Source organism: Cottoperca gobio, unplaced genomic scaffold (genome assembly GCF_900634415.1).
Source record: "Cottoperca gobio unplaced genomic scaffold, fCotGob3.1 fCotGob3_487arrow_ctg1, whole genome shotgun sequence".
Lineage (NCBI taxonomy): Eukaryota > Metazoa > Chordata > Actinopteri > Perciformes > Bovichtidae > Cottoperca > Cottoperca gobio.
In genome coordinates, this window is record NW_021167036.1 from 314,629 (window position 1) to 340,063 (window position 25,435).

Below are 25,435 nucleotides of genomic sequence, written 5' to 3' on the forward strand. Positions count from 1 at the left end.
TAGTATTCTTGGCGTTAGTTCACATTGTTCCTAATAAAGATTTTCGTGTGACGCACATTTTATAGACCTCGTCACGTCTTTATTGCACAAACGATCTGAAAGTCAAATGAATTCCCTATAACAGCTGTTTTACTTTGCATGTGTTGCACTTCCTTCTAACCTGCATCAGTCTCTGCGACACTTCACTGAAACACCCGGACAGCAGGTCAGCCGAGCTTTTATTTCTTTATTTTTCATTAATATAAAAAATGTTTTACTAGCTGTTACGTGTTTCACTGTGTTTGTGTAACCTTCGGTGTATTGGGGTCAATGTTGGATTAAAAACCTTTTGGGAAAATTGCAGAGCCCGAGGAGGGGGTGATGGTTTACGAGAGAAAAACTCGCCAAGAAAATGGAATAAATAAGAATATAATTCTACATTTGGGAGTAAAAAACTCTGAGATTGTAAAGTCATACTTAATACGCTGGCGAAATATGATAATCATCGAGCAGGACATTTCCTCTGATCCGAGCAGCTGTTTATGGAAACCACAACAACTTCCTCACAAACTTCATGACGGAATAATTCAGCTGAACTTTTGTTGATAATTATGAAATTGAAACGCAGGTGCAGTAATTGTGTGAACTTGCTGAAAGTAAAAAAGATGACGACACTTCATTTTAAGACGTTTTTAAAGATGGAGGTTGTTAATCTCCTGAAAATGTATCTTTATTTTTTAAGTAAGTATTCAAAAGTAAGCTAAAAACATATCTCTTTACTTTAGCCTGTTAATGGTGATATTTCATATCTCTTTACTTTAGCCTTTTAATAGTGATATTTTATATCTTTTTACTTTAGCCTGTTAATGGTGATATTTTATATCTCTTTACTTTAGCCTTTTAATAGTGATATTTTATATCTCTTTACTTTAGCCTTTTAATAGTGATATTTTATATCTTTTTACTTTAGCCTTTTAATAGTGATATTTTATATCTCCTTACTTTAGCCTTTTAATGGTGATATTTTATATCTCCTTACTTTAGCCTTTTAATGGTGATATTTTATATCTCTTTACTTTAGCCTTTTAATGGTGATATTTTATATCTCCTTACTTTAGCCTTTTAATGGTGATATTTTATATCTCCTTACTTTAGCCTTTTAATGGTGATATTTTATATCTCTTTACTTTAGCCTTTTAATAGTGATATTTTATATCTTTTTACTTTAGCCTGTTAATGGTGATATTTTATATCTCTTTACTTTAGCCTTTTAATAGTGATATTTTATATCTCTTTACTTTAGCCTTTTAATAGTGATATTTTATATCTTTTTACTTTAGCCTTTTAATAGTGATATTTTATATCTCCTTACTTTAGCCTTTTAATGGTGATATTTTATATCTCCTTACTTTAGCCTTTTAATGGTGATATTTTATATCTCTTTACTTTAGCCTTTTAATGGTGATATTTTATATCTCCTTACTTTAGCCTTTTAATGGTGATATTTTATATCTCCTTACTTTAGCCTTTTAATGGTGATATTTTATATCTCCTTACTTTAGCCTTTTAATGGTGATATTTTATATCTCTTTACTTTAGCCTTTTAATAGTGATATTTTATATCTCTTTACTTTAGCCTTTTAATGGTGCCACTTTAAATTCATTTAAATGATTTCATTAATATTTGCTATACCTGGTTTAACATTGAATGTGTAAAGGTAACTGATATACATTTCAGAGTGTGTATTTTTGAAAAACCTGAGATCAAATAGACTGTATGAAAGATGCTATACAAATAAAGCTTATTATTATTATTACATTTTAGTTTAATGCATCTTTGCTGGATAACATCTGCAAACATGATACTGTAAGTATTACACACTTTGCATTTCAGAGAAAAAATAATATTTGTATACATTATAACAATAACCGTCAAAATAATAATCAGTCCAAATGTTTATTACTTTATTGTCTTTTATTAAATTACGTTCACATTTTATGACATCACTTTATTGGCTCTACGACTATCTCTGACTATCTGCAGGAACATGATGTGGACCTTTATACTTCTCTTCCTCCTGGGACCAAACGTCTGGCAGGTATAACTTTACACATTACATTTCAAATTCAAACATTGAATCACATTAAATTTAATGATTTCCTTTTGACTTACAGGCGAATGGAGAAGGTAAAACTTATTTTATTTAAGTTTCAAAATGAGCTTTGTGTTGTTAAAGGGAGACACAGCAGGTGAACATGACACTTCCCCACTTCATTACTCACATCAACACAATTATTGTTTATATTACAAGTCTAAACTCTCTAAATTAACCAGCATGCAACATGTTTTTACCTGGCGTGTCTCTCTATGACGTGTTTGAACATTTGCATTCAAATCGATGTCTTTCTGTTTTGCATATTTCAGACAATTCAACACAAATGTATTATGTCAAACTGATAATAGAGGAAAGTGCAATCGCAAACATAACTGAGACACTGAGCGAGACCTTTGTGAGCAACACACACCTGAAGGTCGACAACCTTCAAACGACAACGAGTAATGATTTCCTGTAATATTATAAATACTGCACATTCTGCTCGTTTACAATGAATCTCCGAGTTGAACTCTGACCTCTGTCCTCAGCGTGTCAGAGCGTCCCGGACGGCGCCGAGTGCAGCTGCACGCCGGGCTTCAGGTGGAGCGAGACGGTCTGTCAGGAGAACACGTGCACCTTCCCCGGCAACAACACACACACCTGTGTTTCTAACACCACAGGTGTGTGTGTGTGTGTGTGTGTGTGTGTGTGTGTGTGTGTGTGTGTGTGTGTGTGTGTGTGTGTGTGTGGAAGTGTGGAAGTATTCGTCACCCGGGTCAGACTCCATGCCGGGGCTTAATAGTTGAATTTGTATTCTACTGTTTCTGTATGTTGCACTTATGCAGCACTTCAAACTGGCTATTTGATTATTACTATTACTTACAAGATTCTTGCTGTTCGGAGTTGTATCTCCAGGATTGTTTGAACTTTTTGTACGTCGCTTTGGACAAAAGTGTCAGCTAAATGAACTGTAATGTAATGTGTGTGTAACAAGCCTTTCTTTCTTCACAGTCTCTATAAATGGATCCCTTTTTCTGAACGGGGGGGGGCATCACAACTGTCTGAAACTAAAAGACTCAAACAAATTCCAGGAGTGTAACAACAAACTGTTAAAACAGGTAAAAGTTCAAATGTGTGAATAAACAGCAGGTGAGACACTCACAGATATCATGAAACTTATCTTATGTATAATATATATATATATTATATATTATATATTATATATATAATATATATATATATATATATATATATATATATATATATATATATATATATATATATATATTATATATATATATATATATTATATATATATATATATATATGTGTGACTGAGTTGTTGCTTTGCAGATGAGAACCGTGTACAGCACTTTGCCAGGATTTAACACCCTAACGATTATAAAATACAGGTACTTTCTTTGTTTACCAAATCAAATAATTCCTGTAACTTGTTTTGTTTTTGGTGTGTGACTGAAATCTGCTTTGTCTTCATTGAAGGGTCGGAAGCGTCATCGCTGACTTTGAATTGAACTTTGTTCAAAGCATCAACCAGCAAGATTTGATAAAAAGATCAGAGAATCTGAGCAGCAGTCTGTCAGCGTCACTGTCTCTGGAGACTACAGGTAATCATACCTGACGGAACAGCACATTCATTTCAACCTGGAAGAACTAGAAGCCAGATCATCTTCCTTACAACGTTAACGGAGTGATAATAAAGCGTGTATCATAAAGCGCTAAAGTTGAACTAGTTGTCCCTCGGCCTGTGCTGCATCCTGCCGACCCTGTTTACACCTTTATGAATCCAGATGTTTGAAGATGTTTTCATGGCAGTATAAAATAGATATTAGAGAGGGAATATGTTTAAACAAAAGCTACTCTCCCTTCAGACACACCTGGACTCCAGACTGACTCCACTCTGATTTTCTGCAGGTGTTGTCCAGTTAAGCCTTCTGTCTCAAAGCCCTGTGTGCAACGAGAAGCACACCCTCAAGTGCACGTTACGGGAGACCCTGAACGCACCACCAGTGTGGCAGCTGAGAAGTAACAACAGAGTAATAGAGATATATAACGGCACAGAGGCGATAGTGGTAACTGAACCACAGGAGACCAGGGTCACACTCACAGTCCTTTCTAAACTCTGGGAAGGTTTGTTTCACACTTTATTCTCAGAGTCAACACGTACACGTACAGTAAGTACTTTACTTACACTACAAAAACAAAAGATGAGTGAACAAAGCCCTCTGCACAAAGCTTCAGAATATAGAGAGGAATGAAAGTGGAAAGTTTGGTGTATGTAAGTGCTGCTGAAGTGGAGACTTCTGCTGAAGAGTGTGAGAAAAAGCTCCTTTAGAGAAAAGCTCCTTTAAAGATATGTATTGTAACATTCATACATGTTGTACACACTACAGGTGAACAGAGTCATACATGTTGTACACACTACAGGTGAACAGGGTCATACATGTTGTACACACTACAGGTGAACAGAGTCATACATGTTGTACACACTACAGGTGAACAGGGTCATACATGTTGTACACACTACAGGTGAACAGAGTCATACATGTTGTACACACTACAGGTGAACAGAGTCATACATGTTGTACACACTACAGGTGAACAGAGTCATACATGTTGTACACACTACAGGTGAACAGAGTCATACATGTTGTACACACTACAGGTGAACAGAGTCATACATGTTGTACACACTACAGGTGAACAGAGTCATACATGTTGTACACACTACAGGTGAACAGAGTCATACATGTTGTACACACTACAGGTGAACAGGGTCATACATGTTGTACACACTACAGGTGAACAGGGTCATACATGTTGTACACACTACAGGTGAACAGGGTCATACATGTTGTACACACTACAGGTGAACAGGGTCATACATGTTGTACACACTACAGGTGAACAGAGTCATACATGTTGTACACACTACAGGTGAACAGGGTCATACATGTTGTACACACTACAGGTGAACAGGGTCATACATGTTGTACACACTACAGGTGAACAGAGTCATACATGTTGTACACACTACAGGTGAACAGGGTCATACATGTTGTACACACTACAGGTGAACAGGGTCATACATGTTGTACACACTACAGGTGAACAGGGTCAAACATGTAACTAACAGATATCATGAAGCTTCCCCACTTCATGACTCACATCAACACAGTTTATATTACAAGTGTTTAATATGTACATGAGGCGTTATGTAATGTAGCTGTGGAGAGTTTACATCTACACACACAGTTACAACACACACTCTCATGTTCTCATGTTTCCTCTCGTCTGAAGAACACGAGTTCTGGAAGATGAATAGATTAAAGTCTTTAGACTGAGCAGCATTAAAACATGTTTATGTCTCCCACATAACAAATGACCAAAGCATTGATTCCCCGTTTCTTATCTTCCACACGTCTTCTGTGTTTCACTGCTGGTGTGTCTCCTGCAGTATCAGCCCTTTGAATGATCCTGCTTGTATCTCTTCTCTTTCTCAGGAGAGTATTCATGCACCTATCATCAACAGTTTGACTCCATCAACATTTCCCACAAAGCCAGTTTTGTTCTGGACCTGGCGCTGCTGCCCGACATCCTCATCACCACAGAACCTGCATTTCCACGCTGCAAACAAAGTTCAGACCTTCAGCTGGTGAGAGTCCGATGTGAGACAGGAAACAGCTCTGAACAATATGTTGTCTCGTGGACACACGAAGACGTCTTTCATGGTGAGTTCATGTTCCTGTTCCTGCTCATTCTCTCCAAAGTGTCTTCGTGCAAACGGACACTCAAAGTGCTGCGTGTGATCTCAGTAGGTGCGTCGGAACAAACTGAATATGGTTTTGCAGTTGAAGCAATTGTTAGCTGCACAAAACCCTTGAAGACGCCTCGGATGACGTGCACCTTCAGGAACAGGTGCAATAAAACGAGAGCGGCATCGACTGACGTCAACGTCATCTATGGTACATTTCACTTTATCTTTATTATCGTTAAATTATTTAGTGTCCAAACTGTCACTAAATAGTGAATTAAAATAAAGCTTTGAATACTTTGTGTATGTAAACTACAATCATGGACTCTGCAAACCCTCTGTCCTTAGACCCTCTGTCCTCAGACCCTCTGTCCTCAGACCCTCTGTCCTCAGACCTTCTGTCCTTAGACCCTCTGTCCTCAGACCCTCTGTCCTCAGACCCTCTGTCCTTACACCCTCTGTCCTTAGACCCTCTGTCCTCAGACCCTCTGTCCTCAGACCCTATGTCCTCAGACCCTCTGTTCTTAGACCTTCTGTCCTTAGACCCTCTGTCCTCAGACCCTCTGTCCTCAGACCTTCTGTCCTTAGACCCTATGTCCTTAGACCCTCTGTCCTCAGACCCTATGTCCTCAGACCCTCTGTCCTTAGACCCTCTGTCCTTAGACCCTCTGTCCTCAGACCCTCTGTCCTCAGACCTTCTGTTCTTAGACCCTCTGTCCTCAGACCTTCTGTCCTTAGACCCTCTGTCCTCAGACTTTCTGTCCTTAGACCCTATGTCCTCAGACCCTCTGTCCTCAGACCCTCTGTCCTCAGACCCTCTGTCCTTAGACCCTCTGTCCTCAGACCTTCTGTCCTTAGACCCTATGTCCTCAGACCCTCTGTCCTCAGACCCTATGTCCTCAGACCCTCTGTCCTTAGACCCTTTGTCCTCAGACCCTCTGTCCTCAGACCCTCTGTCCTTAGACCATCTGTCTTTAGACCCTCTGTCCTTACACCCTCTGTCCTTACACCCTCTGTCCTTAGACCCTCTGTCCTTACACCCTCTGTCCTCAGACCCTCTGTCCTCAGACCCTCTGTCCTTAGACCCTCTGTCCTCAGACCTTCTGTCCTTAGACCCTATGTCCTCAGACCCTCTGTCCTCAGACCCTATGTCCTCAGACCCTCTGTCCTTAGACCCTCTGTCCTCAGACCCTATGTCCTCAGACCCTCTGTCCTCAGACCCTATGTCCTCAGACTCTCTGTCCTTAGACCATCTGTCTTTAGACCCTCTGTCCTTAGACCCTCTGTCCTCAGACCCTCTGTCATTAGACCCTCTGTCCTCAGACCCTCTGTCCTCAGACCCTATGTCCTCAGACCCTCTGTCCTTAGACCCTCTGTCCTCAGACCCTGTGTCCTTAAACCCTCTGTCCTCAGACCCTCTGTCCTCAGACCCTCTGTCCTTACACCCTCTGTCCTTAGACCCTCTGTCCTCAGACCCTCTGTCCTTAGACCCTCTGTCCTTACACCCTCTGTCCTCAGACCCTATGTCCTCAGACCCTCTGTCCTTAGACCCTCTGTCCTCAGACCTTCTGTCCTCAGACCCTCTGTCTTTAGACCCTCTGTCCTTAGACCCTCTGTCCTCAGACCCTCGCTTCGCACAAGGAAAAACTTCCTAAAAGAAACCCCATAATTAAAGGGGGAACATAGAAGAAACCTCAGGGAGAGACTGAGGAGGGATCCCTCTCCCAGGACGGACAGACGTGCAATAGAAGTCGTGTGTACAGGATAAACAACATAGTATAAATACAACATTTGACAGAAGTTGTGTTGAAAAACAGAAAGTTTGGATGAATCCAGGAAAATGTCAATAAGGCTTCCCGGTGTCCAGCAGGACCAGGGCAGCAGGCGCAGCCACGATTCCTGATCCTGACGTAAACTTTATCAGTGGCAACCTGCCACATGAGAGACAGACACTCTGGAGATGATGCCCCGGATGATGAGTTAGTAACATACATTTACATAAATGCATACAGATAGAGAGGGAGAAGAAGAGAGGGAGGGGAGGAGAGAGGAAGAGAGCAGGGAGGTGTCCCCCGGCAGTCTAAGCCTATAGCAGCATAACTAGGGGCTGATCCAGGGCAAACCTGAGCCAGCCCTAACTATAAGCTTTATCAAAAAGGAAAGTCTTTAGCCTGCTCTTAAATGTGGAGAGTGTGTCTGCCTCCCGAACACAAACTGGAAGCTGGTTCCACCGGAGACTAAAGACTTTAAAGACCTTAATAAACCTTTCAACCAGGAGAAAATAATATCGTTACTCCGGCAAAAGAAACGGACGAACGAGACGTTACATCAAGTGGAATATTCAGCTTTATAAAAACGTTCTTCTAAAATGTGGATCACAGCCACGTACGACCACCTCCGACCGGTGCCGCGGGTCATCGTGTGGGAACATATCGGGAAAATAAAACATAAAAACTGAACAAAGACGAGACTCGCTCATTCGTCCTGATATCACGTAATGTCTGATTTAAACTTTGAAGATATTTCAGGACCTTCAGCACGTCCAGCGAGGGAATTTCTTTAAATTTTAAATTAAATTTAAATTCTTTAAAGATTCGGATGGTCAAAGGTTGGTCCAGGGTGATCTGGGGAGATGTTGGTGGTCAAAGGTCAAAGGTCACAAGACCCGGTTTTGGCCTTAACTCTAGAAGTGGTGCTGTCGTTGTGACAGAACGTCGACGGGTTGGTTGAAGACAAACAACCTCAAGTTTAGCTAAATATGAAAATGTGTAGATCGGATGTGGTCACTGAAGGCTTTGTTGATCCATCTGTAGTTTATACAGTCGCTCGAGGCATGAATGAGTATATTATACATAATACAATAAAGAATATAAAGTTATATAGAACATATGTGCAGTGTATGTAATGTGCACACATGACACTGAAGATACAAAGCGACACGATGTGTAAAATAGAAATATATTACGTTTCCTCGTCCTGAAGTTAATGTGTTGTGTTCGTGGATCATATTGTCTGCATGTCTGCATGTTTCCTTGTTTTTAGTCTTTGTATAAGAAATATAACACAATGTAAAATCAAAGATATGTTACTACGACTCTTCACATGCTACAGCAACATTTCACTTTCACAGATCACAAACATATTATTTCTTTTGGTTAACTTATTAAATGATGAATAAAAACGTAACTTTTCTTCTTCAAACAGGAAATTATAGTTTCTGTGCAGCTGACGGCGACTGGGGAGAAACTAAAGCTGGATTTACAGCCGTGTTGAAATGCACAGAGGCGGCTGGACAAAGACGAAGGGACTGCAAGCTGAGGTGTGGCTGCAACTTATTACTATTATTATTATTATTATTATTAGCAAATAATCTGCTGATTATTTCCTGATGAACTGTTTGTTGAAACTTCACAATAGTTTTGTCAATAAGCAAAGATATTCACTTACTATCACAGAAGACCTTTTGCTTATGAGTTATTGGATTGATTGATAATCATATTTGTTAATCGTTAGTTTTCTGTGGATCACTTGCTTGTTCCAGCGCCACACAGGGAACATGGGGGCCCGAGGTGTCAGCGTGTGTGAACCGTGACTTGGACCTTGTGCTGCAGACTGCAAACGTAAGATTATTAAATGATGTTAGTCCGGACTGCAGAACATATCTCACGTGATGAGGTATAAATACAAAGCAGCGCAGCTTTCCACTGAGCGCTGAGGTTTAATATACTTTAATACATGTGGTCGTAGCAGATCACTTACTTTACAATATAGTTGATCTAGTTTGTTAGGATTTCATTTATTATGTTTTAATGTGAATATATTGCATATATATATTTTATATATATGCATGTATGTTATGCATGTTGTGCATGTATGTTATGCATGTTGTGCATGTATGTTATGCATGTCGTGCATGTTATGCATGTCGTGCATGTATGTTATGCATGTCGTGCATGTATGTTGTGCATGTCGTGCATGTATGTTGTGCATGTCGTGCATGTTATGCATGTCGTGCATGTTATGCATGAGAAGCTTCCTGGTGGTCACTGTTTACATGTTGACACGCGTGTCCATCGTGTTGTTCCAGATGGTTGACAACGGACTCGGCTTGATGGATGAAAATGCTGCCGGCGTGTTTTCCCAGCTGGAAAGCGTCACTAATGACTTGCAGTCTATCAACACTTTCCCCAACATGAACGCATCTGTTCAAGTCTTCATGAGTCTGAGTCACAAGCTAAATTACATAAACAATGAAACAACAGCAAATGTAAGTATTACACTTTCATTTAATTTTTTATATGTTATTATTGGGTTTCAGAGTTTCTACACATTTATCCTTAACAAAAGAAATCTATAGAAAAATTACATATTATATATTATACAGTATATATATATATATTTCTATATATATTTCTATATATATTATATATATATATATAATATATATATATAATATAAACGTATATAAATATATAATATACAGTATATATATATATATATTTATATTATATATATATAATATAAACATATATAAATATATAATATACAGTATATATATATATTTCTATTATATATATTTCTATTATGTATTTATATATATATGTTAATATAATATATATTTCTATTATATATATAGATATATATATATAATATAAACATATATAAATATATAACATACAGTATATATATATATATTTCTATTGGCACTTTTAAACGCGCTTCTTCTTTTTCCAGGATTTTCTGGATTCATCCAGCAATTTGCTGGAAAAGTCTCTTCCCGAATCATGGACGACGACGGCGGACGAAGACAGCGTGTCATTGGCTGAGAGATATCTGAGTTCTGTTGAGCATCTGATTTATTTAACAAACGTAACAAATGTCCCTAAAAAGAAAAACATAGAGGTTGCCACATCTATTTGCACGCAGAAGTCACATTGTAACAACACGGTGTTCAACGTCACCGTCACCGTGGATAGTCCGGACCCCGGCAGCGTGAAGACAGCGGGCTTTAAAGAACTGGAGAACTATTTGCCCAGCAAGGATGAGACGTTCAAGCCCAACAGCATCGTGGTGTCGACGACGACTGAGAGCAAACAGCGGGCCGCAGTCGAGGTTAGAATCCACTTTCCGCTGCTCAAGCCGAGGCCTCGCAACGTGCAGATGAAGTGCGTGGCGTGGGACAACAGCAGCCAGGACTGGTCCGGAGACGGCTGCGAGTGGCAAGGTTCTTCTGATGAGGGGCTTTGTATCTGCAAACATTTGTCCTCCTTCGCCATCCTCATGTCGAGGTACCCGGTGCACATCATAGGGCTCACCGAGGTCACGTACGTCGGACTCTCCGTGTCCGTCATATCTCTCGTCATCAGCCTCACGATAGAGCTGATGGTCTGGAGCGCCGTCGTGAAGACGAACACTTTGTATCTGCGCCACACCGCCCACATCAACGTCTCTCTGTGTCTGCTCGTTGCAGATCTCTGTTTCTTAGCATCTTCTAGTCCAAGTCACGTTTCAGAGATGTGGTGCCGGATCTTTGCGGTGCTGAAGCACTTCTGCTACCTGTCCATGTTCTTCTGGATGTGGTGTCTGAGCAACATGCTGCTCCATCAAACCATCTTCCCCATGCACAGCGCCAGCAAGAAGACCTACTTGAGGCTGTCGTTGTTCCTGGGCTACATGTGTCCTCTGCTGATCGTCGTCATCACCTTTCTGTTCTATAAAGCCGGAGCTGAAGGCGAGTACTTCTCCAGAGAGACCTGCTGGCTGCTCTACTCTGGACTCATGGCGGGTTCCATCCACACGTTTGTCGTCCCCGTCGGCATCATCATCTGCGTCAACGTGTTCTCCATGATGGTGGTGATCATGAAGCTTTTGGATCACCGGAAGAATACAGAAAGCTCTAACAAGAAGGACGCCAAGGTGGCCATAACCGTCATGAGGTCCGTTATTCTTCTGACGCCAATCTTCGGCGTGACTTGGATCTTCGGCTTCGCCGTGATGCTGCTGGACCTCACGTCCGGAGCCATAGCTTTGTTGGTCAACTACGTGTTCACCCTGCTGAACGCGTTCCAGGTACAGTATGACCCGCAGGTGGACGTCCCGCTGTCTGTCCGGCTCAGTAACCTTTCGTCACTTTGTTTTTAGGGTTTGTTCATTTTGTTCACAACATGCGTGCTGGAGAAACCGGTAAGATGTTTCTTCTTAAGCAACTTAAATCATAACGCACTTACATTTATATACATATTTAAAGCATCTTATACGTCTTCACCAGTATTCAGATCATTCACTGCAGTAGAAATACTCTGTTACTAGTAAAGTCCTGCATGCAAAGTCTGACTTCAGTCAACGAGTATCAGCGTTACATATTCTTAAAGTCGTGAAACTATAACTTCTATTATAATAAAGACATCTGTTATCGGCTGCACAAAGCTTCATGTGAGTTATCAGACACAACACAAGTTGTTTTAAAGAAGTGAGATGTGTAATTAGAAACGTGACGCAGTATAGCATTAATGAAAAGGTTTTATTTTCACAGACCCGGGACGCTCTTCTGACTCGTCTGAAGAAACGTGTAAGTGAGCTGCGAAACAGGAAACCCATGATGCCCCTGACTGTTTGTAACTCTGCTCCTCCTGCTCGCAGGCGCCAGTGTGGACCAGCGACACCACAAAGTTAGACTCCACCTGAAAGAGGATCGTCTCAATACATCCCATAAAAACTACATTTCACTTCATGAAACTACAGTTCGAAGCTTCATGAGCTGCGTGTGAACATCTCATCCCTGTTGCTTTACATTCAGTTACATATTCATGTATACGTACTACTGTATATTACGTGTTTTTATTTATCCTTTATTCATGATTTATGATTTATTTAAGATTGTTTATTAGTTTTTATCTTTATTAAACATTTGTTATGCTGAATTACGTTTCTCCCAGAAGCTTGTGAGCATGTCCGTCTTCACACGACGTCGTGTTCCATCTGTGATGCAATAAAATATGTTTCTGAACTGAATGTGAAGAGATTTCAGTGTTTTGAGTTTTAACATTGTGATTATTATGATTCTGATTCTGAAGCTCAGAAATGCCACAGAAGGAAAGTTCAGCTACGTCTGATTGTTGCCCTTAGAAATCTCCTCTTGCTCCTCGTCCTCCTCTTCCTCATGCTCCTCGCCTTGTGCTGCCCACTCCTCGTCTGTGTCATCCAATGAGATCCCTCTCTGAGCCGCCATCACACGGAACGCCTGGCCCTCCACCTCTGCTCTGCAACGTTAACGACAGGGTCAACATGACTTCATGACTCACATCACCACAAGGATCTTTGTACTACACGCTTTCACAAACACAAAGTTAGTAAAACAAACTGAATGTTTGGATGTTTTCTTTACTCGTCTGACAGAAGACGTTCTGGAAGATAAATAGCACAGACTCATGTCCTCACGGGTTTGTTGTAACTCATTAAACATTTAGCTTCATTGTATACTTCTTAATGAATCGAGCGCAGTCATGGTGTCCGTATATTTGGGCTATCCGTGCTGGTGTGTCTCCGCAGCAGTCCTGCTGGTCCATCGGGGCATGCAGGGAGTGCAGCAGCCGCAGCACGGCCAGTCGGCCAGACTCGGCAGCGCTGTGGGCCGGAGTCCATCCGTGCTCTGTCCTCAGACACGGCCTGGCTCCGTGCTGCAGCAGCATCCTGACCGTCTCCGTGTGACCTGTGGAGACTTGGGCCTTTCAGAACCTCCATCATATGTGCCCCCAAGAACATTACGATCATCCACTACTGGTTTATTAAATGTTCCCAGAAACTTCCAAAAGAAAATTGGGGATGCAGCCTTTAGCAATTATGCACCAAAGCTATGGAACACTTTACCTGCAGACATTAGGGAGGCAAGCTCACTCAGTATCTTCAAAAGTAAACTGAAGACATATCTCTTTACTTTAGCCTTTTAATAGTGATATTTTATATCTCTTTACTTTAGCCTTTTAATGGTGATATTTTATATCTCTTTACTTTAGCCTTTTAATGGTGATATTTTATATCTCTTTACTTTAGCCTTTTAATAGTGATATTTTATATCTCTTTACTTTAGCCTTTTAATGGTGATATTTTATATCTCTTTACTTTAGCCTTTTAATAGTGATATTTTATATCTCTTTACTTTAGCCTTTTAATGGTGATATTTTATATCTCTTTACTTTAGCCTTTTAATAGTGATATTTTATATCTCTTTACTTTAGCCTTTTAATGGTGATATTTTATATCTCTTTACTTTAGCCTTTTAATGGTGACATTTTATATCTCTTTACTTTAGCCTTTTAATGGTGATATTTTATATCTCTTTACTTTAGCCTTTTAATGGTGATATTATATATCTCTTTACTTTAGCCTTTTAATGGTGATATTTTATATCTCTTTACTTTAGCCTTTTAATGGTGATATTTTAGATCTCTTTACTTAATGGTGAATTATTACTGGTTTAACATTGAATGTGTAAAGGTAACTAGGATACATTTTCAGAGTGTGTATTTTTGAAAAACTTGAGATCAAATAGACGGTGTTACCACGGGAACAAGAGGAAGTTTTCTCTGATAAATGTGTTACATGTACCGGATAAGCGGTAGATGATGGATGGATGGATGTTCTTTACACAATTAGTGGAAAAGTGAAAGATTAAAGAATATATTGGAGAAAAACTGGCTTTAACCGATAGGTTTCATAAAACTTAACAAACGGGTTTGTTTATGAAGCGGGCTTTAACCAACATTTTGCCAAAAAGAATCTGGACTCACGGAGATGTCTGTGTTTTATACGTTAAAAGGTCAATAAAGAGGTCGATGCTGTAAACGTAAATACAAGGGTCAATAAAGAGTTTGACAAAGACGACCAGGAATGGGTAGCAAAGGGAGTAAACCAGTTGAAGGGCCACAGGGGCCCATTGTTGATCTCATACTTTCAAAATATGGCCCTGATAGTTTAAAACATTTAAAAAACTGGTGTGCCAATGTTATTTTATACTATTTTAATTCTGCTATTTTATCTGCTATTTCATACTATTTTGATTATTTTTATAATGGTACTTCAGACTCATGTACATCAACACTGTGATTATTGTTCTGTAAATGCTCTTATTCTGTCCTTGTACTAATTGTTATGTTTTTGCTGTGAAGCACTTTGGGCTGCAATTCTTGTATGAAAGGTGCTATACAAATAAAGCTTATTATTATTATTATTATTATATTATTATCAGTACAAGAGGTCCAGTTATATGGATCAGCGTTTCTGCTTCACTTTCTCAAACAACTTGACATCCAAATTTTAAACCACATTTAATAATATGATTATATATTATTACAGGTAAAGCAACCCAGCAGTATTTAAAGTGATTAGTACAGTACATTAATAATCATTATTAATATGCATGAGTACTTTTACTTTGGTAAGAATGTAAAAACAATAACAAGCAGGACTTTTACTTGTAACAGAGTACTTAAAAAAACAATTTATTTATTGACTCATGTTGTAAATACGTATACTTACAAACTATATGTTTAATACAGTAATAAGTAAAACAGTTTTTTTATGTGAGGAATCAAATTAAAAAATGATTGTGAGGAGACGATACTAATAGAAAATAAAATAAAAATTAAGGAGATAAATAATATAATAATACAAAACTAACAGGTTTAGAGGTAAACAGAGTACTTTACCCCCCCTCCCCCCTCCCGGGACCGTCAGTCCACGGAGCATTATGTAAATGTCGACAGGTGTACAACCCTATCTAAGCCCCGCAGGTGTGTCAGGAGCTACCTGTGGCTGCTGCCCAGTGGAGAGGCGTCTTGCGGCTCCAGTCCAGGTCTCTCTGGTTGGCATTGCAGCCGCTCTGCCTCAGAATGTCCTCGACCTGCTGGACGTCTCCGGCGGCTGCCGCCTGGTGCAGCGCTGTCATGGCGTCCTGCGGTTGCCCAGCAACAGTCGACCAACACAAGATGGCGCCGGGTGCTAGCCTGAGCAGCTAGCGGTGAATGCTGCCACCTGCTGTAGACAGGCTGTGTTTCTTTATACACACACCACACACTGAAGATGTTACATTTATAGGATTATAAAACACAATTTATGATCACGGAAGAAGAATTATGTTAGCTTTTAAAAGTCTGTGAGTGAAGAATTCAAGCTAGACAACCGTTAAGCTAACGTTAGCCAACATGGCGGACACTGACTGCGCACATCCTAAAGAAAAAATACATAAAAGCCTCCAATTACTCCTACAGTAAGCTTTTGGGACATTTTTGTACAGATTTTCATGGCATGGCCATATAAATTCTATATTATCAATCATTTTACACAACGTATATCCAACAAATGTATAGACTGTTTACCCAAATTGTTAAAATATTAATAAAAATATTTGCAATGATGAACCAGAATCCACAACGCATATATTTTAACATCCAGTTACTTTTTGTACTCAAATTAAAGATTATTGTGTAAGATTAATCAAAATTGAGTGTAAAAATAACATTTAAACACGATAAATATACGATAATAGACTATATGGTCAATTTTACATTCATAAATGCAAAAATAAAAGTTACATTTTCACTGGATTGTTTCACTGGACTCTCAGACCTATAAACACTAAACAACTTTACAGTGAACTCTTAAAAATTACTGTTCTTTTTATTTATTATAATATTATGTTAATGAAGTTTATTTATCCAAATTCTTATTCCATTTCAAGAAAATAGTTCATATCAATACTTTCAGGCTATATTTTCTTATAAAGAAAATATAACTACCCAATACAGTCAACATTTTTCTTGATGAAAACACCAGAACTGCAGATGTAGAAGGGATCGTTTGTTTGATTAAAGTGAGGTTGAATGAGAGAGTCAGTGTATCGCCTGCAGTAGATGCAGTTTGTAGATAAAGACAGGAAGCAGGAACCTACGTATTTTAGACAAAAAAATAATGATCAGATTACGCATACAGTGTATGGTATATAAAGAATATTTTTACCACTTTACCTTGCTGTCGGACAGCCCTTTGAGACTTCTTCAAAGTCACCAGACTCAATTCACAAAAACAGACATTTTACCTCTCAGAACAAGGGGGTTGCTGGTCTACTGCTGCCTTGATCGTTTAGTTAGTTAGTGTTATTGTGTGACTTTGGTTAGTTCACATTCACCAAAGTCACACAATAACAAAAACAAACTAAGTGTTCTACGAGGTAAAATACTGTTTTTGTCAATGGAGTTTGGTAGCACTGGCTAGAGCATAGATATCGGCTTCAGTTTCCCGTCGGAAACAGACTGTCTCACGACAAAGTCAAGTAGTGAAAATATTCTGAATATAGCATACACTATAACTGATATAGATTGTTTTATGTGGCTAAAATATGTTTTGCTGCTGTCCATTCTACAGGAGAACATTGCTTTGCTCCTGTGTTTTGAAAGTAGGTGATACACTGACTATGAATAAATACCTCATACAACCAAACTTCAAAACATCTGAACCATCCTTATGAGCTCCAGTATCATTATGGAAACCAAAATTGTATCACTCTCAACATAAAATAAAAACTGTGACTGTAAAACTCAACAGAGTAAATGCTGAAGAACAAGATGCAAGAACATTATTCCTTGGCCTTTTGAAAAGATTTGCAAACTAACAAAGCCTGCAAAACAGCCCTTTTGAAAATGTGTATACATCATATATTCATGATTATTCTTATTCATCCATGCAACTGTATGTTTATTGACACAACCATATGACAAGCTTCATATAATTTCAGAGTCAAGACAGATCTGTCCCAACTTGGATTCCTCGTGGGCCTTCATCTGGGTCCGGAGCTGAAACCAACACAGATTAGATTACAAATTGAAAACATTACATTTAAAAGTGCTTTCATGTCTGAATATCAATGATTAACCAATCAGGTGTTCGTTTTTATCACGAGAGAATCCTCATTACATATTAAATTGCCCTTGTAGAAGACAAATTTGAATGACAAAAACAAGTCCTACCATTCATTCAACGGCTTTTTGATGACTTTAAAGCCCGACACTTATAAAGCATCATCCTGGCCCACTAAAGATGAAAGGTAAAATTACATTCATTAAAAACAAATCTAAATTAGCAACAAGACTTTTCAAAGGGCGCTTGACAAGCTAACATTTAGTCAGTTTTAACTAAACTCTGATGCAGGTCCTTCGTACTTTAATTTGTGCACTGGGAAACCAGACTAGCCAAATGGACTATGGCTTGTGAAAGCGCCCTTAGGTTTAAAAAGTGACACCCAGTTAAATCTACTAACCTGATCCCAAACGTTCTTCCAAGGCATGGTCTGTATCCAGCCCTTTCCAATATTTCTCCATCAGTATATTCACAACTTCTCCCTCGCACTCAACTTCCACTGCATACTGAGGAACTGCAGCCTCTGAATGGCCGTCTATGTTTAACACTGTCACTCCGAGTGGTTTATCAACCAATAGATTGTAGAAGTCATCGTGAATGTCATCATCCCAGGAGCCACTGGACTTATCAAACCCATTCAAAGAGCACAGAAAGGCCTGAGGAGCCTTCTCCAGCAGACTCTGAGGCAGTGATCTCAAGTTCTTGACGTCAATGTCAGACTCATTTCCATAGTCGATAAACACAACATTGAATGTATCGTCAACTCTGTCAATTACTTGAGCTCGATACCACTGTTCATCACTGGAAAACAGAGCAAGGCATGGACTGCCAGGACCAAGAGTCTCAGGGAACGTCATGTCCTGTTGAGCCTGTCCTGCTTCCTGAGCAAGCCTGGACACTATGTTGAGCTCCTCTGTGTTGGAGGACTGACACCAGAAGAAATGGGGGTGCACAATACAAGATGCATAGACTTCCTCCTTCTCGTTTTTGGAGATGCTTGGCTCCTTGTACATGCAAGTATTTACATTCTCTTTGGAAACATTAAGATGCATCAGATTGGACTCAGTTTGACAATCTTTGAGGGACATTTCTGTTTCAGGGTGTTCAATTGAAACACGTTCTTTGGCAACTGGTTTCCAGTATTTCTGAATTACTGCATTTACAATCGCTCCCTCACACTCAACTTCCACTGCATACTGAGGAACTGCAGCCTCTGAATGGCCGTCCATGTTTAATACAGTCACTCCGAGTGGTTTATCAACCAATAGATTGTAGAAGTCATCGTGAATGTCATCATCCCATGAGCCACTGGACTTATCAAACCCATTCAAAGAGCACAGAAAGGCCTGAGGAGCCTTCTCCAGCAAACTCTGAGGCAGTGATCTCAAGTTCTTGATGTCAACGTCAGACTCGTTTCCATAGTCAATAAACATGACATTGAATGTATCGTCAACTCTGTGAATTACTTGAGCTCGATACCACTGTTCGTCACTGGAAAACAGAGCAAGGCATGGACTGCCAGGACCAAGAGTCTCGGGGAACGTCATGTCCTGTTGAGCCTGTCCTGCTTCCTGAGCAAGCCTGGACACTATGTTGAGCTCCTCTGTGTTGGAGGACTGACACCAGAAGAAATGGGGGTGCACAATACAAGAAGCATAGACCTCCTCCTTCTCGTTTTTGGAGATGCTTGGCTCCTTGTACATGCAAGTATTTATATTCTCTTTGGAAACATTAAGATGTGTCAGATTTGACTCAGTTTGACAATCTTGGAGGGACATTTCTGTGTCAGGGTGTTCAATTGAAACACGTTCTTTGGCAACTGGTTTCCAGTATTTCTGAATTACTGCATTTACAACCGCTCCCTCACACTCAACTTCCACTGCATACTGAGGAACTGCAGCCTCTGAATGGCCGTCCATGTTTAATACCGTCACTCCGAGTGGTTTATCAACCAATAGATTGTAGAAGTCATCGTGAATGTCATCATCCCAGGAGCCACTGGACTTATCAAACCCATTCAAAGAGCACAGAAAGGCCTGAGGAGCCTTCTCCAGCAGACTCTGAGGCAGTGATCTCACATTTTTTATGTCAACGTCAGACTCGTTTCCATAGTCAATAAACATGACATTGAATGCATCGTCAACTCTGTGAATTACTTGAGCTCGATACCACTGTTCGTCACTGGAAAACAGAGCAAGGCATGGACTGCCAGGACCAATAGTCTCAGGGAACGTCATGTCCTGTTGAGCCCGTCCTGCTTCCTGAGCAAGCCTGGACACTATGTTCAGGTCTTCTGTGTTGGAGGACTGACACCAGAAGTAATGTGGTCCAACAATGCAGGATGCATATACCTCCACTGTCTTGTTTTGATAAATGTTTGGCCACTTGTACATGCAGACGTTTACATTTTCCTCAGGGAAAGAAGGAAGGGAAATTGTAGTCATTTCCGAGTCACTGTGGCATACTTCTATGTCTTTGTCCGTAAAAATGACATCCGAAGTTGGTTTTCTTCCTTCATCCAAAGTCTTTTCATGTTCAGCCTCTAGTGCAGAGACAATAGTGATGCATTGTGAACTTGCACATGTTCCATTGCTGCTATGGACTTCTTTTTGTTCCGTCATCTTCGGTAATACTTGCGTTAAACAGTCCTCATTTGGCACACTGGCATGTTCTGAGGTGTTGGAGAGCGACTGGTCAGCCTGCTGAACGAGACCAGTCATCTCTTGTTGTATCATCTCCGATAACATCTCTCTGACTTTCGCATTTACATTCAGAGATCCATCAAACAGTTCAACGATTAGCTTCCCCTTTTCCCCTTTTGCTACCACTAAAATGGTCAAACGTTGGCCAATAGCATGATCTGCAAACCACTGGTTGACTTCCTGTGGCACTTCTGCAGGGACATCACACAGTCCTAGTGGAATAGCCTGCACAGGTAAAGACCTGGCCAAACTTTCTCCAGTGGGAAAGGGACAAATATCACATTCATTCACTGCAAGGGTTTCACCATAATCCACAAAGTGCAGTTTAAGTTTTGGAGACAGTTCTTCTACTTGACCTCTATACCACTCATTATCAGTGTACCTAGCAAAGCAAATGCTATTACGTTCAAGTGGGTGATCTGTGCACTGTGGCTGGCAAATTAGTTGTTTAACATTTTCCATCACTTTGACAAACCGATGGAAATTCCTGTCCAGTTGGCAGTAGAATCGATTGACATTTTCTGAAGACGTTATCCACACTTTCTCTTTTCCATCCGCCTCAATATTATGTGTGGAGTAATTGTATTTATCTGATAGGACCTGTGGAGTATTTTGCATGTGAGCTTCATCCTGTGCATATTCCTGAGTCAGAAGAAGATTGCCTGCACTGTCAGATGGTGTTTCAATATCTACCACGTATAGCAGGAGACCTTCCTCATCAGATGTTACAGCTTTTACAGTGCATTTCAACCCAATGTTGGACAAAGTACCTACATCCACAAGCTTCTGAGACTCTGCAGCATCAGTCCAAGTGATGGCAGCGGAATTAGAGGAATTCTTGCGATTGAAAAAGCAACACTGAAATGCCTGCGCATTCAGCCGTAAAAAAGCTGGATCAATAGGGCACACATCTCGCAGAGGGACCTTTTCAGTTTGACCATAGTCTATGAATCTCACATCTACAACAGGGGATTCATGACTTGCCATGATCTTTGCTCTGTACCACATGTTATTGTCTGGATTTCGGGCGACACAGATGGACTCAACAAGTGGCTGAGGGTGGGCGGACGCATAGTGGTTTTGCAGGTCTTGCATCAGGAGTCCAAGAGAGTCACCAGTTTTTTGACACCAGAACTTCTGAAGACTTTCAATGAAAGATACTTTTACATTAACGCTACTTCCTACAGTAAACCCATCGTCATCGCAAGCATTTTGTACCTCAGCGGGGAAACCTGTAGAAAGAGGCTCATTGATCTGTATTAGAGGGTCTGGATGTTCTTCGCTCTCTTTGACATGAGTATCATCCGTGCCAGATGTGGGTAAATCATCTGCCCCATCATTGACTGCTAGGTTCTTGGTGCGGGGCAAAGTTTCCTCCAGTATACCTCCAACATTTACATTGTTCTGTAAATCGATGCAAAGTTTGTCATCAAGTGAACTGAGAAATGATGTGTGCTCATTCTGGACATTTGAATCTTGTTCAGTCTTGGAGGGTAAAAAATGTTCCGTCATCTCTATGAAACTATTGTTTATGTGTGCATAATTATCTGCATAGAGAATGACGGGATAGATACCTTGAGGTATATTGTGGTGGTTAAATTTTGCCACAAATGTCTGGTTCAGGAGCACTGATTTCAAGTAATCAGTCTGGTCTGTAGTCCAGTCTGTGCCGTTATCTTTTACACCTTCAAAAGAACAGGGATACGTGAAAACTGGCAACCTCAGAAATGTTCGATGCAGAGGTCTGATGTCTCCAATTGGGACTGATTCAATCGTTCCTTCATCCACATGGAAGACTTCTACAGCACCATCACTAGTTGGAGTTCGCTTTAGTAGCGAGCGATACCATCTGCCGTTTATCCCTCTTGCAGCACATGGATCCCCGCAGTTCAAAGGCCATGTATCTCCTATATCTGAGCTCTCTTCATAGTGCTGCTGGATCTGTTCTGATAATATCTTCACTGCCTTAGAAAAAATAAGGAGTTTGCAAAAAATGTTGTGTGGATTAGTTACCTCTGTCACTTCAACATTTTCAAAAGTATCCGTTAACAGTTCTGGGTTAAGGTATTGGTCATGCTTCTCAAGTTGGCAACCAGCATTCAGATTTCGTTCCTGTGTAATGCGGTCGGCCTCGAGGCATTTCTGTACAAAGCATTTAAACTCATCTACTGGCATCTTCTTTGCAACTCCAAACATACACATGGGATTCGTAACCATTGGTATGTCAAGTAGAAGGGTCCTGTCTGGCGTCAGCACATGTTGAACCAGTCCCATAAACTTCTTGCCAGGCAGAGAGACCAAAAACTTTGTGGCTTTTTCAGGCCAGTTACTGTCAAGGGAGAGGACATTTGCAAGTATGCAAGATTCAGATTCAGGGGGAAGGAGGAAACTGTCACTCTGGCCCCATGCTAAAGCTTCACTTGTGGTGATATGGGGTTGTCCCTGGTCGATTAGAAAAACATTGCAAGTTTCACTTTGAATGGATACAATCCGAGCTCTGTGCCAGGCGTCACTGATGCACACCAGACAGAGATCCGCGGGTTTCCCTTCTGATCCATCAAACTTCCTTACAGGATTCTGAATTTCCTCTCTCATCTGCTCATAAACATGCTTCCTCCCATTGTCCATGTTAACCCATAACTCCACGAGACCACAGTTGTGGTTTAGGTTGACCCTCGTGATGAGAACAGGGACATCTGTTCCTGGCGTTGGAAGGCCGGGAATTGAACACATTGTGAAGCACAGAAGTCAAATACTCCTGCAAAATACAAGAAAATACATTTGAAATAATACAATTCTTCAATGTTAAAGAAAAAGAGGTGCTTTAACCATTAGTACAAAGCACTTAAAGACAACATCACCAATTTTAAGATCATCCAGGACAGTTCAGTTACCATCTGGTCACTTTATCTGCTTGAACAGTAACTGCTTTTGGTCCATGTGGCCGCAATAATGTCACAAGAGACGTCCAAATCCCAAAAAGAAATAGGTGGAAGTGACACAGCTCTTCCTAAAAACACAACTACACCCGTCAGAGCAGTTTTCTTTTAGCTACGTGTACCTAATAAATTGGCAACATATGCTTTGTCCAAAATCTCTCACGGCTAACAGTATGGACATTGTGATGTGCGTATGTGCAATAGTCACATCGCAGTAAGAGTGATGTCAAGTCAGGCTAATTAACTCAAATAAGTCAACTGGTCTTGCTGCTTGGACTCCCTGGAGAGCGCAGCGAGGAGGGAAGGATGAAGTTCTACTTCTCACCAAGATGTTCTCCTCATAATGAGGCAATGTGTTATAATAACATCTCATTATGTGTCTTTCTGTTGTGATTAAACTTCCTTTAATGCAGTTTTCTTCTGCAATCAGTGACCATCCGGCTTCTTTATAACCTCCGCTTATTAAAAAAGAGGCGGCCGCATCTCCATTAAAACCATGGATGTATTACTGGACGGCCTCCCGGTGTTTGAATGTGAGAGTTCAGTCTGACTCTTAAACTGCGCTGTGATTATTTATCACTAGATCACTTCTTTATAATATATCTGACTCATTAAAGTGATTCTGTTGAACTCACTGCCTCTGGATGTTATTTAAAAGTAAATTAAAAACCTTTTTTATTTCTGATTTGTAATGTTACCCCTGGTGTTTATTCTATTTGATTTATTTTGGAAATGGAATTGTGATTCTTTTTGTTTTTGTGTAATATTTTGTCTGATTTTATATTAAAATGTTTTGATCGTTTTGTTTTCAGTTTTTATTTTCTGTAGTACGCGTCGTCACACAATCTAACACGTTAATTTGTACAATTCACTTAAATAATCTTAAAAACAAATAGCACGTGTCTGTGAATCCACTCTGATAGCTGTAGATCAGCTCCTCGTGCTCTTCTCTAAATCAACGAACATCCGCACGCGCTTCATCTAAAACTAAAACTCTCATGAACTAACTTTTACCAGTTTGTTAAATTATTCATCACATTTCCTCACCGTGTTTGTTGCAGGCGATTTATCATCATTCCTCTCCAGAGGAGGGGGGGGGGGGCACTCGCAGGCCCTCGCGTGGGTTTTAAAGGCTTCACATTATTATTAGAATAATAAAATACATGCAACATATCAAGCGGACAGATTGTAATACGTTAAACGTGTTAGTATTATGACATTTTAATACGTGACATTATTATTAAAAAACTAAATAACACGCACAGTTTGTATTGGCGCGCGCACGCGCAGGCGCCTGCAGCCAATCACGCGACACGCTGTCGGTTCCGTGTTTGAAGTGAAGCAACAACTGTCTGCAGCGACCAGGAAGTGTTTCAGAAACACTGCTGTTCTACCTGATACAACCCCGCGATGGTGAGTGCACAACGAGTTTGTGAAGATAACGTTTAGTTAGTGTTGTGGCTGCACTTTGAATATATGTCATAACTTCAGTACCTACTGAGGTACCTCATACTTCTGCATGTTCTACATGAATCAATTGTTTTGGTGTAAACAAGTGAGAGAATAGTCTTTAAATGTCTTGTTTTGATGATATAATATTTTGGAGAAATGCATGAAAAATTACTTCAATCAAAAACTTTTATCAATAATGTTTCGGTCGATGGATTAATCTGCAGCTTTACGCCTCGGAGGAAATATAAAACATTTTCTGACAGCTTTAGTTACTTTACAGATTCAGTTTATTATCATTTATATATATTATTCTGAAAATGGGTTTTTCTGCATAATGAGTACTTTAAGTTCATTCTGATGCTTTTTACTTTAGTAAGATTTTAATTGCAGGAGTTTACAGAGTATATACAATATGTCATATATCATATTATCATGTGTTGTTACAGGTTAAGATGAACACCAAATGAAACAAGTGTCAGTAGAAGTTCTGTGCAGTCGTGTTTCACAGTAACACCTGTTGCTCCCTGACTTCCTGACAGAAGCCTCACATCTCTTTCTGTCACATGCTGCACTCCTTGAAACCAG

At 40.1% G+C, this 25,435-nt stretch overlaps 3 protein-coding genes across 3 annotated transcripts; 1 reads left to right on the forward strand and 2 right to left on the reverse strand.

Annotated features, from left to right (window-relative positions):
- Positions 1 to 1,747: 1,747 nt before the first annotated feature.
- On the forward strand, positions 1,748 to 12,420 carry adgrf3a (adhesion G protein-coupled receptor F3a). Its single transcript, XM_029428182.1, has 15 exons — positions 1,748 to 1,846; positions 2,024 to 2,078; positions 2,155 to 2,167; positions 2,405 to 2,536; positions 2,624 to 2,755; positions 3,087 to 3,193; positions 3,429 to 3,487; positions 3,576 to 3,700; positions 4,008 to 4,223; positions 5,597 to 5,824; positions 5,912 to 6,058; positions 9,052 to 9,166; positions 9,389 to 9,467; positions 9,935 to 10,114; positions 10,582 to 12,420. Exons 1-15 carry the CDS (start codon positions 1,809 to 1,811, stop codon positions 11,986 to 11,988), a joined length of 3,033 nt encoding a protein of 1,010 aa, XP_029284042.1. The 5' UTR covers positions 1,748 to 1,808; the 3' UTR covers positions 11,989 to 12,420.
- On the reverse strand, positions 12,411 to 15,883 carry ankrd66 (ankyrin repeat domain 66). Its single transcript, XM_029428183.1, has 3 exons — positions 15,652 to 15,883; positions 13,327 to 13,555; positions 12,411 to 13,106 (listed from the first exon to the last, which is right to left on the reverse strand). Exons 1-3 carry the CDS (start codon positions 15,788 to 15,790, stop codon positions 12,950 to 12,952), a joined length of 525 nt encoding a protein of 174 aa, XP_029284043.1. The 5' UTR covers positions 15,791 to 15,883; the 3' UTR covers positions 12,411 to 12,949.
- Positions 15,884 to 16,766: 883 nt separating this feature from the next.
- LOC115006116 (tudor domain-containing protein 6-like) lies at positions 16,767 to 24,584 on the reverse strand. Its single transcript, XM_029428181.1, has 4 exons — positions 24,446 to 24,584; positions 18,158 to 23,217; positions 17,868 to 17,931; positions 16,767 to 17,693 (listed from the first exon to the last, which is right to left on the reverse strand). The coding sequence occupies exons 2-3, from the start codon at positions 23,190 to 23,192 to the stop codon at positions 17,909 to 17,911; spliced, it is 5,058 nt and encodes a 1,685-aa protein (XP_029284041.1). The 5' UTR covers positions 23,193 to 23,217; positions 24,446 to 24,584; the 3' UTR covers positions 16,767 to 17,693; positions 17,868 to 17,908.
- Positions 24,585 to 25,435: the final 851 nt, after the last annotated feature.

Coding starts and splice junctions, on each gene's coding strand:
- adgrf3a (XM_029428182.1), top strand. CDS start 1,809: ATGCATCTTTGCTGGATAACATCTGCAAACATGATACT. Junction 3,194..3,428: donor ACAACAAACTGTTAAAACAG/GTAAAAGTTCAA, acceptor GTTGCTTTGCAG/ATGAGAACCGTGTACAGCAC. Junction 3,701..4,007: donor ACTGTCTCTGGAGACTACAG/GTAATCATACCT, acceptor GATTTTCTGCAG/GTGTTGTCCAGTTAAGCCTT.
- ankrd66 (XM_029428183.1), bottom strand. CDS start 15,790: ATGACAGCGCTGCACCAGGCGGCAGCCGCCGGAGACGTCCAGCAGGTC. Junction 13,556..15,651: donor CCACTGGGCAGCAGCCACAG/GTAGCTCCTGAC, acceptor AAGTCTCCACAG/GTCACACGGAGACGGTCAGG. Junction 13,107..13,326: donor TGCGCTCGATTCATTAAGAA/GTATACAATGAA, acceptor TTAACGTTGCAG/AGCAGAGGTGGAGGGCCAGG.
- LOC115006116 (XM_029428181.1), bottom strand. CDS start 23,192: ATGTGTTCAATTCCCGGCCTTCCAACGCCAGGAACAGATGTCCCTGTT. Junction 17,932..18,157: donor GGAAGAACGTTTGGGATCAG/GTTAGTAGATTT, acceptor TTTCATCTTTAG/TGGGCCAGGATGATGCTTTA.